The following is an 11,766-nucleotide window of genomic DNA, read 5'->3' on the forward strand; positions in this document are numbered from 1 at the left end:
ATTAAATAATTTATTAAAAATAAAAAAATAAAATTTTAACAAAATAATATAAAATCAATGTTCAATTAATTACTGAGATATAGAACATTGAAATAAAAATATTAATGATTATATTTCATAATAGCGTTGGAAAAAAAACTTAAAAAACTTACGGTGCATCCTCCATTTCTTTGCTAAGCTTGCTAACAAAGTCAAAGTATCGAAATCAATTTGTTTTTTACAATATTCGCTACAGACAATAGTTATTAATATAATTTATGCTTACCGAAAAGGTGAGCGACCGCGTTTCTTTTTCTCGTCCTTTATGTCACCATTCATCTCGCCATATCCATTCATTTCAGCATCACTGATCGCATTATCTAAACGTGATCCATAAAATGAACCTTTCCTGGGTGGTCTGGCAGGTTTACCTCTTTGCATAGGAAGCGGCGATTCTTTCATCATCTCGTCTGCCTCAGCCGCATCTTCCGAATAATTTCTTTGCAGTCCTATTCAGTAATATTTGTATTAAATTTGTTGCATAATATTATAACCGGTATATCATTACTGTAACATTATTAGATATTGTAACATTATTACTAGATTGAATAGTTTTATTTAAAAACCAGTCAATCTTTTTATCGATTAATTTATCTAAAATTTTTTTTTAATTACAATTAAATAAATTTAAAAAGATTTCTCAAATATAAGTCAAATATATACAGTTACTTAGATTTGATTTATTTTTGAAGCCACAAACTATTTTTATTTTAATTAAACACTTTTTATATGTTATGTACAAATATAAATCACAAATCATATTTTTAAATTAATTAATGGTTTCTACGTAATTACCTTTGATATCGCTCATACTGAAACCGGATTTCATAATCTGTTCTAAATGACCCGACGGTGCTGTCTGCTGTCCTTGCTCAATTTGCTCGGCTAGAAGTCTATTCTGTCGCGTTTTGATCTCCTGCCACCTGCGCAACTTCTCACCCTCCGTTATGAAACTAGATTGGCAAATCACAGGTAATGATAATCGTAGAAATTCCCAATTAGCCTTCTCCATAGTTTCAAACGTGTTGTGAGAGATTTTCATACACGGCGGTGTGTCGGAACCAGCTGGTATCCTAGCCACATCGATTCGCGTGTCGGCCATGTCGTCGGTGTTTTCAAAAATGGGCTGATCTTTCGTGTACCAATACGTGACTAGACGATTCATGTTCCTGAGAAAATTAATAAACGACATTAATTTTTTTTCTGTCACTTACTGTATTCCATTTTAATAAAGAAATCAAAGTTACTTACACACAGAACGGTTCATAGCCCTCCTGCAAACCACAAGTAGTAAAAAATTTCAGAGTGTTTACATCTTGGCCGAATGTTAGTCTTGCCTTTTGCCCAACGCCAAGGGTAAACGCAGGCACGAAAGAGTCGCCTTGCACATCGGCGAAAGAAGTTTCACCGCCGAGCGCATCCATTAGCAGTTCTCCATTTAAGGAGAAACCTATAACGTAATTCGCAGATTTGTATTGTGATATACTTACATTGAGCATTATGAAAAGTCGAAACGAACAATATAATTCAGAAAGTTGTACAAAATAAAAGTAACAATAATGATTACCAAGTAATATATCTTTTACTCAATAATTTTAACTGTCAAACATTTGTTTCGGCTTATTAGAAAAAAACAGAAATCTAATTAGGCGATAAATAATTATTACAATTCGTAAATATCGAATGTTATGACACATATAAAACGCAAGTTCTTACGATTTGTATAAAAAGATAATCGTACTAATTTTAATAAGATTCTCTTAACAGCTTGAAACACTTTGTAAATACAAATTACAGCAAAGCAGGTGTTAAAGGCCGTATGAAAAGCATTTGCTTTCATCCATTATTTTAGATATTTGGATAAAAATATTAAAATATTTCAAAATTCAAAGCTAAAGCACTTATTTTATCTTTACTCATACGACCCATTAACACAAAATCAAACAAAATACGCATGCAAGCGGTGTTATTTGAAAGTGATGTACTAAAAATCAAATATGTGCAATATTATCATACACAGACGAGAGAGATGCACTAAGTAATAACTCTTACAATAAAAAATAACAAAATGTAAATATATATAGAGATAAAAAAATAAAGAGTTTAACAGTTCATAAACAGGACAATGAGAGAGAGATCTTCTTCAATATTTTTTATTCAATAGTTTAACCCATACACGTTCACGTGCAGTATTTGGCAATAGTTTGTAATTAATAGTTTAGAAAATATCATATTTAGAGAAATATAAATAGTTTAAAAAGACAAAGAGACTGTGACATTTTTGAAAAGTCAGTTTTTATCGTGTGTTTTTGTGTTTGTAAAACAATTGTATATTCAGAGATTACTGTTTCAGAATGAACGTGATATGATCGATATATATAATATCTGGGGTCACCCTAGTGTTAGTGATTAGTAGGTATGAATTATAGAAGCACTGTTGTCGCTGACAGTATAAACACTGAGTAGAGTACTGGATACCGGAGAAGACATTGGGCAGGTTATGATTTTCGTCGCAGAGAATGCGGTATTATTAATGATGATAGAAACCAGGACTTGCTTCTGGTTTTGTGGTTAACCCCATAAAGAAGTGTGTTAAAATAACAAGATGAAATAATTTTGTGTGAAAATGGTTTCTCCAATTGTTTAAGCAACCGTCACAACGGAGTTTCTTTTCATCAAGAAAGCATTAATGAAATGACTTTTCCTCGAAGTGCATGGCGCAAAAATTTTGCCTAATAAATATCTATTTAAATATCAAACGATTCTAAAATTATATTGTGTTCTGCAAATTAAATATTATTTTAATTTTATAATGATTATTTATTCAATTTTTTGCACTGTTATATTTTTGTTTTCAATACAATTTGCATAATATCTACTCGGTTAATATTAAAGATCTAATATTGTATAGAGATCTAATATTATGTTAAAGAACTATCTAACGCGAATAACTATGCAGAGCAAAACAGTTCGTGTTAAAAATCGCAATGTCTGTATCCAGTAATCTATCACCAGAGATTAAATCATATATGTATAGCTTGAGATATGGCAGCTAAAGCGGTCGCTTAAAAATTCCGTCTTACTAATCGTTCGGTCAATTAGATCCAGGAAAACACCGACAACGTCTCCGACCTGCCATTGTTTGCCGAACGTTTCGGCCGTGCCCGAGTATACTTTTTCCTCCTTTAAAACAGAATGGTTCACCAGTTCAAGGTTACTTTTGCTCGTGAAGATCAGGACAGACCGGTAATCCAACCGCTCTATTTTTGTCCGCGGTCTTAAACACCTTGTACACATTTATCTTCTCTATCGCTATTAATATCGCTCTCGATGTCGTTTATACTCGTGCGATATTAAAGATTCGGCACAGTATACAGTTAAGTAAGATACCTCGAGGAAATTACGCGATTTTTCCTCCCTCGATATCGATAAAGATCAAGCCACACTTCGCCGAATGAAATATTACCAGCGATTTTATTTGTCTTGGGACAAGGATGTAAGATATAAAACCAAAGTCAACATGAAAAGAAACATATAGAGCGAGACAAAGACAATAGTAGTGACGAGAAAACTCAGGAAAAGAAAAGATGTGTATACGTATAGTGGGGCCTCTAAGATCGGCTAATTTGGAAAATGGGACTCTTACTGATCGTTCGGTCTGCCACGTCAATGAAACATCCAACTATGTCGCCCACTTGATATTTGTGACCAAATGACTCGTGGGTGCCAGCGTGCACTTTAGTCACCTGGCATTCATGTTCTTATGGATTATTCATATTTCAGAGATCGCAATAAAAGCCACATAGCGCTTACAATTAATATTTGCACTCTAATAAGAATTTCCGTAATTGCACGCAACTTCCTTGATTAATATTGTTGTAAAAATAAATTAAAAACAAACTTTAAATTAGTAAAAAAAAAGAACTTTAAAGTCTATATAAAATTCTCACCTTTCATGGCTACAATATATTTAAAATTACGGAAAATATTGCATAGTTTTCTAATAAAAGATGAAGCAAATTTGAATTTAATTTACACAAAGATATTTTTATTTAATTTATTCATTTTATTTATTTATTACACTTAATTCGAAATAAAAATCTAATATTTTATAAAGATGCCAAATTATCATTCTAACGATTGGAAAAATTGTTTCATCAAATTTCAATGAATATTGTCGTTCTAATTTTAAATGTTAAATTATGAAAAGAGAAATTATATCGATACTTACGTTATAACCATCAAATGCCCAAGTACTTTCATCACTGCCTAGCATACTTCCTGGCATGCAATCAGCTTTCGCAAAACCGACTCGCATAGGCCCAGCTGTAAGAACTTCGAACTCGAAATACCATTTTCCGTTGCTGACTGCATAATGTTTCTCAACCCTATAAGTCCTGAAGGATAATTGTCGTAATCTGCTTGCCTCCAAAAGTAATGCTAGAAATATTAGAAAGTAAATACATTATATACGTATAATCTTAAAATCAAAATCTTAAAAAAATATGACTCTAAAAACTCTAAAAGATAATCGCTATTTGAATTTAATGCACACGATTAAAGTTTTACGAACAATCAAATACAAATTAAAATTTAGGACTTAGGAGAACGATAATAATTTTTATTTGTAATTAATTATTACAAATTGTAATTAATATTAAATTAATAGCAGTAATGTTTTATATACATATATATATGTTTCGTAAATACTTGAAAAAAAATACAGTTATCTTTGATGAAATAAACTTGATTTGTTTTTTTAAATAAACGAGTATATTTAACTAGGATTAAAATTCTCACCCTCATGCTGTTCTCCAGTGGGTGGATCGAGCATGTATCCGTAAACCAATAGAGTCCTGACGGTTTCGCTGGCTGTATCTCGATTGGCTTTTTTGATAGCTTCATCGACTTTCGGATACGGTACCAAGTGGGGACTTCTCCTCATTTCCGAATCTTCGTTCAATCCGTATGTCCATCCTTGACTGATTCTTTCCTTTGCCCAAAGATTATGCGTGTTCTCTGCTAATTGATCTACGAGCTCCTCCATTTTGGGAGTCAACGTGATCGCAGATAAATCAAGAGGTGCTGGTTTATATCCACTACTTTGCAAAAATGGTTCATTTGGCAGCCTCAAAGTTTTTATTCTAGATGGGGGCTTATCCATGGTGATGTAATATCCCAGTGCCAAAATGGTCTTCAGGGTCTGCACAGCCAATTGAGTATCATAGCGTTTTTCCGCGGCTGGTAGTCGCTCGAATTGTACTATACAGGGATGTATCTTTCTGAGATCATCCCTGACCTCGCCGTAGATCCAACCGGCTTCGATTTTATTCATCGCCCACATCTCGTGGATGTTTTCCGCCAGTTTATCTCTAATCTGCTCGACATAGGCAGGCAGGTTGACCATGGAAGTATCTACCGGAGCTGGAACGAAGGCAGTGTCGTCCTCGACCAGCCACGGACCCGCCAGAACCACCTTATTCATGTTACCAAAATAGAAACATGGATCTAGTGACAGAATTTGTTGCGGCAGCAGGCTCTCCACCAGCGGCGAAAACTCTTCTGGTGATTGAAACTTTAGTCGACCGTGATCACCACCCAACAAAAATCTGCAGGAGAGTTTAGACGAGCAACTGATAGCAGGGAAGAACATGCCATCTAGATTAAAGTTCCGAAAAGAGCCCATAATGTGAGTGCCATTGAAAGTAAACGTTATCACCGGCACCGTTAGATCCAAAGCGCAACCGATCACGTCGCTTTTTCGTATGTAAGGCTCGATGGCACTTTGAACTACTTGTGTCTTTCTACCGCCGGTCCATAAATAAGCGCCATCGAATCCGAATGAATACAAATCATCACCTACGCCGTTTCCACCCCACTTTTCACCACCACCGGGATACGGCATATAACTGTGTGTGAGGAAAAATTTTTTAAACTTTATTAAACTTCTTAATACGAAACTTAAAACTTAATTATATATAATAAATACCAAAGATATATAACTACTACTTTAAGAAATTATAGCCAAAATACACGAAAAGAATGGTTTCGCTGAAGTATCTAAAAATTTAGATAGATATAGATGTGAAAATACTTTTGTTGAACTAATAATTACGTAGAAAACTCAAGCATGATAAGTAAGGCTGTAAAAAATGTTAACATTTTAATTACCAGTTTGAATATATCTTACATAATCATTTTGATGATTTCAACAAAATTATTTTCAGATCTATAGTTAAATTTTTAGATACTTTAGCAAAACCGTTCTTTCATTTCATGTACTTTACATTTTTACATTGTAAATGAAGACTTAAAATACTTAATCTAAAGACTTAATCTAACTTAATTTACCCAGCGGTGTTCGCCCATCCAATTCGCAAGTGCGGCATCATGTGAGTCGTCTGTTCAATGTGATCCACTGTCACCTCGAAATACCACTTTTGATAAAGAGCCGAGCCCTCAACTCTGCCGACAAATATATTCGGTCTAACGCTTGCCACATGATCCACCAGCTGCGTTTGGAGGAGCAAATTTTTTCCAGGCAGCAGAAAATCACAAATGTTATTTTGTGAAGAGCGTACCGCGACACCATTACCGACGCATAGCGAACATAAGACGTCCAGAACTTTCGGATCTCTACCGTGTTTCTCCAGTAGAGAAATAATTACTTTTATATGCTCATCCTGAAAAAATTAGATTTCATTTTATATAAATTTTTATTAGATTTAACTTACTCTATAAAAGCTTTATTCGTGAGAATATTATTGTTTGCCAAATAGCTAATCTATATTGCAAAAGCAATTTACCCTCATCATATTTAAAGCCTCTGGCGAATCAATCAAAACACAATGAAGTACATCCAACATTCCAGTTCCCTCACTGGAAGCCTGCGAGCCCAATCGGCTAAACAGCCAATTCAGACGATTACTATTGGCGAACTGTGCGCAGTTGGTGTGATTTCCTTTGATAATGGCTGCCAGTAGTTGATAGAGATACCCGGATATCTGATCCCAAGCCTGACCGCTCTCGTCACCGGAAAGAGCGACGAGAAATCCTTGCGAAGTAATCACGTTAATCTTGTCAATAGCTTCGAGGATCAGATTTAATATACCCTCCTCTTGGAACAAATCCTGACGATTTCTGAGAGCTCGGAACTTATTCTGTTTCTCTTCGTGTTCTGAAAGAATCTATTGTTAGCAAAGTAATCTGAAGAGAGAGAATACTAAGAAAGAAATAAAGATCTAAAAATGTTATATAAGAGTATTATGTAATCTTCTTACCCATGTCGTCCTCGGGTTGAGCAAAGTAATTGATCAAGTCTTCAAGACACATTACCATTTCATTAAGATTCAATTTTTGAAAAAACATGGACGCTCTTCTATCCACTTGCAATGTTTCTAGGCCTCTAAAACGTATTCGATATTTTTAGTAAACTCCTATCCCATTTTCTCTCTACTTGATATCTGATATTTTTTATCTGTCTTTCATACTTCTATGTATAGTACATAATTTTCTTTTATCTCTTTTTACATTTTAAAAATATTTTAACTACAAAAACTTACGTGATGAATTGAGTAAACAAGCTACTGCACTTTCTGATGACGCGAGCAGTGCGAGATTCTTCTTCCTGTGATCTGGAAAAATCCAAACCATCGTCCATCTTACCCTCTTCATGGAGTACTGCCTGTTTCTCTTCAACTTTTCCGACGCCTTTCTTTTTTGTTTCGTATGACTAAAACAATGTCGCGATAAGTCTCGTGAGAATTACTATTGTAACTTTTATTACAAGTAATTATTTCATTATTTTTGAAATTTAGTTTTAGAAGAAATTTGGAAAAATTAATTTTTTTATTTACTTTATAGGACACCCAGAGGCACGTGGTGGCATGTTGCATAATCACGGTAGAATCACCATACTTTATAATCGGCATTCCGATGACCTCCAGATCCTTGTCCTCAAGAACAATCTTTTGATCATCCTTCTCTTGCCGCAGCCAGAACGTTGAGGTTTCAGTTGTCGCCTCGTTCCTTGGAAAAAAAAAAAATCCGGAATTTCGGAAACATTATCGTGATCCTCTAAGAATCGCCGTGACCCTTGAACTTTTCTAAAAATAAATATTAACCTATCGACCAGATAGAGCTCGTTGTTCTCCTTCACACCAAGATAACGTCCAGTTGTCAAGTGCCTGATCCGCATGGGATGTAGCCAGTTGATGAAGCCGCCCGCCCATTTTGTTCTGGCGAGCTCTAGTCTCCATAACGACCTCGCTTGGCTCATCACGCTACCGCCCTCGTAGATTACGAGGCTGTAAAACCACGAAGAAAATATCTGTAAAACGATTATTTCTATCCTCTGTCCTATTTTCAAAATAACGATAATTTTTTTTATAATTTTACGCTACTCTTGTAATTATAAAAGAGATTATTTTATCCCTCTAAAAGAGCTTACTTTTGACTGGGTGCTGGACTCCATGTCGACGGTATCGTCAAGCACTCGTCGCCTCCGTGGAAGAACCTCAACACATCACCGCCGAAGACATAACCGACGTACTTCATCCTACTGATACCGGTTCCATATGGCTGTACCGACCAATGCGTCACGTGAAAAGATGCGTTCACCACTGATAGGTCATTTTCTTTCGTCGTGTGCTGAAACGCGAGAGATATGAATTCTTTTTCTATTCCACAAGAAATCCTTTGAAATATTATAATCTTTTTGTCAAACTTACCAAATATCGTTCGGTCGCAACAGATACCAGAATAAGATCGTCACCTACACGTACCTTCTCACCCTCGGATCTCTGCTTGGAGGCGGGATGCACAGTCCACCAACATGCCTCACCTTCGAGAATAAAATTTTAAGAAATTTCGAACGATCACGAGATTCATACTTCTCGACCCGTCAAAAGTTTACCAGCTTTACATGCAACTTTAAACTTCAATTTTGTTTCAATTCTGTCAAAAGTTATAATTTCATTTAAGAAGTAATTATTCATGAATGTTTAAAGCGATATATTCGGCTAATGCCGGAATAGAGAGAAATAACGTTAACTTCGATAAAAGAATTTGTTGAGAGTTGAAGTGTAATTGCGCTGCACCGACCATGAGAATGTTCCTGTAGACCGACGTCAAAGGCTAGCTTATCGTTCGACGAACTCGTGGATAGACACGCCAGGTACTGCAGTATACGATCATAGATTTACGTAACCATGAAAAATTAATGTGGCATAACAGCGTTATTATAAAGAAGAGTAATTTACCATGTCGCTGTTTAGATGTCGCAATAATATGGCGTTACCATATAACAAGGTCCTGTGCCCTGACCCGGTGCCCTTTCCCTGGAAGCATCAAAGGATTGGTCAAAGCCCTTGCAACCCCTCATGCTAATGTTTCTCTCCATATATCGTACGAGATTTTAATAGTTCGCAAAATAACAGTTTCTTAGACAACTTCTACAAGCGTACTGATAAGAGAAGGCCATAAGTGCTGGTCAGGCTATGAAGCTTACGAGGTGTAAATTGAAGACACAGCACTAAACGCGTTTTCGAATGTAGATGTTAATACGACATTATGCAGTCAAACGAAAGAAAGCGGTTGCTGTTATTAATCCTAATATATTCGTTATATTAATGTTAAACTGTAGTTCTCAGACATGATAGCTTAATTGATCGATGGGTGAAATAACATCTCGGTATTTGGTGAAAAAAAAATTTAGGAGAAATTAAATATTATTACATAATTCTGTAAAAAGTAAATTATTATTAAAATTCTATATTAAATAATTCTATGAAATTCTATTATGTAAATGTCAAAAATTAAAACAATACACCTATTTATCTTAAAAACCATGTAAATTAGATTTAAAAAATTATTACTATTTAATTTATAAATCTGTATCTTTACGTTGTATAAATGCAACGTAATGCAATGTGGAATCACATTTAAGTGGCGTTAAATAGAGACATGAATATGGACTATCGTATTTCGAAATTTGGCTGAAGCCTTTGCCATGAAATGAACGTACTTATCTACACTTCTATCTTCACCCAAACTCGATCGGACATTACGATGTTCTAACACACAAACAAATGATTATTTTACCCAAGAGCACGTTACGGCGCCCCGCAGACGGTACGAAAATTATACTTACTAAACTGTCTTGTTGCTGCAAAGAAAAACATAAAAAATAATGAATCTCGTTCGTCAAGAGTCGAATTTAAATTTGTTGTAAAGAAAAAGGCACAGAAAAAGAAAAAGGGAAATAAAATAACATTTCGCGATTATTTATGATAATGAATCTCGATTAAATTTTTAGATGATGTTCTATTCTTTCTACAATGCTGACATGTTTTGAGTGACAACATCACAGATAGGAACTATCAACAGAGAATGATAAAACATGAAATTGATGAAATTGATGTGAAATCTTTTTACACGACTATGGACACATGCCACAATCATTCGGATAAGGGGTGCGGCGGGGGAGGGGGGTTGCTTGCAGTTGCATTGAAGAGAAGCTATTCCGTATAAGGAATCTTTCGGAAATTATTCGGCGGAAAAAGTGAGCAAACCTAAAGATCTAACAGACGTTGTAAAGATGTTACACTAGAAGACATCCCAATCTTTTCGGATACCATTCAGCGTTTCTTCTTTCTTAAACATCTTTTAGACCTGTGTGTTGTTCCGGGACTTTTTACACAGAGACTGGCAAAAGGGGGCGGGTTTTATGGCCTACTCCTATGCAGGTCGAGCGCGTGTAACAGCCTAATGTTTGACCATTAATTTGGAATATAAAGAGCTTCTAATCGCGAAACGCGGGTGATCATACTGTTCGCGTAAACTACAATTAGCGGATCGTATGAGTCAAGCTCGGCTGTATGAGCCTCGTCATTCGTAGTCGCGTGTTCGAATTATTCACCTCCCTTGAAATGAAGGAGTCGCTGTTTCATTGATGGCACGAGTAGAATCTACTACTATTTCCTGGATCTACGAGTTTCGTTAGCAAAGCTAAAGTCATACGAGTGTACGATATTAAGCAGATAATTTATACGTTACCGTCTCGGAGCCGGCAGCGGTAACCAATTCCTGCAGGGCCCTCACCGAGAGGGCCTGCTCTATCACGAACACGCATTGCGACAAGTCCGGCGGTATGTTCTGGAAGAGAAGAAAGATTAAGTGTACCCAAAGATGAGATGAGGGAGACATTATTTACGAAATTCGCATTCGCTTTTACCTTATCTGCAATATTTTCGAGAAAACAATGTCGATTACCAAAACCCTCGGCTGCCAGACAGACCCTCTCTCCTGTTGCGGTACAGGACAGGCATACCATATCCTCCTGTAAATTTTAGATGATATCTTTAGATGTGTGCTCTGCATAACAATAATCTACTTTATTTTTTAAGGAAAGCGAATTTCATCTCTATGTCACGTTACGACATACTTGAGTATAGCGTACAATTCAATTTATTGTTTATAATTTTTATAAAAATAAACATATTACGAAATTCTTTTCAATCCAAACGTCATATGGCATTAAGAAATATAATTATATCTAACAAATGTTATATATATCTTTATTAATAAAAATATTATAGGCAATATGGAAAAAACATTGGAAAAAAGTCGTCATACCCCCAGAATGGCATTGATGAGCATTAAAACATCAATTTTAGAATAATTTTATGAAATTTCTCAAAAGATAATTTATTGTTCAAGTAGATCTTC

The 11,766-nt window shown here is 35.3% G+C and overlaps 1 protein-coding gene across 1 annotated transcript in view; it reads right to left on the bottom strand.

The window, feature by feature from the left end:
- Positions 1–11,766, bottom strand: part of LOC108749644 (ryanodine receptor) — a 43,302-nt gene that overhangs the window by 20,382 nt on the left and 11,154 nt on the right. Inside the window, exons 3-22 of the mRNA XM_018488462.1 lie at positions 11,273–11,377; positions 11,095–11,193; positions 10,190–10,204; positions 9,300–9,377; positions 9,142–9,217; positions 8,769–8,881; positions 8,489–8,688; positions 8,163–8,345; positions 7,896–8,067; positions 7,602–7,771; positions 7,320–7,444; positions 6,846–7,216; positions 6,391–6,722; positions 4,840–5,948; positions 4,271–4,479; positions 3,686–3,785; positions 1,291–1,489; positions 835–1,208; positions 266–488; positions 158–182 (exon numbers count right to left, since the gene is read on the bottom strand). Coding sequence (XP_018343964.1) covers positions 158–182; positions 266–488; positions 835–1,208; positions 1,291–1,489; positions 3,686–3,785; positions 4,271–4,479; positions 4,840–5,948; positions 6,391–6,722; positions 6,846–7,216; positions 7,320–7,444; positions 7,602–7,771; positions 7,896–8,067; positions 8,163–8,345; positions 8,489–8,688; positions 8,769–8,881; positions 9,142–9,217; positions 9,300–9,377; positions 10,190–10,204; positions 11,095–11,193; positions 11,273–11,377 — 4,278 coding nt within the window. The remainder of the gene's footprint in view (positions 1–157; positions 183–265; positions 489–834; positions 1,209–1,290; positions 1,490–3,685; positions 3,786–4,270; positions 4,480–4,839; positions 5,949–6,390; positions 6,723–6,845; positions 7,217–7,319; positions 7,445–7,601; positions 7,772–7,895; positions 8,068–8,162; positions 8,346–8,488; positions 8,689–8,768; positions 8,882–9,141; positions 9,218–9,299; positions 9,378–10,189; positions 10,205–11,094; positions 11,194–11,272; positions 11,378–11,766) is intronic.

This window comes from Trachymyrmex septentrionalis, unplaced genomic scaffold (genome assembly GCF_001594115.1).
Source record: "Trachymyrmex septentrionalis isolate Tsep2-gDNA-1 unplaced genomic scaffold, Tsep1.0 scaffold31, whole genome shotgun sequence".
Taxonomy (NCBI): domain Eukaryota; kingdom Metazoa; phylum Arthropoda; class Insecta; order Hymenoptera; family Formicidae; genus Trachymyrmex; species Trachymyrmex septentrionalis.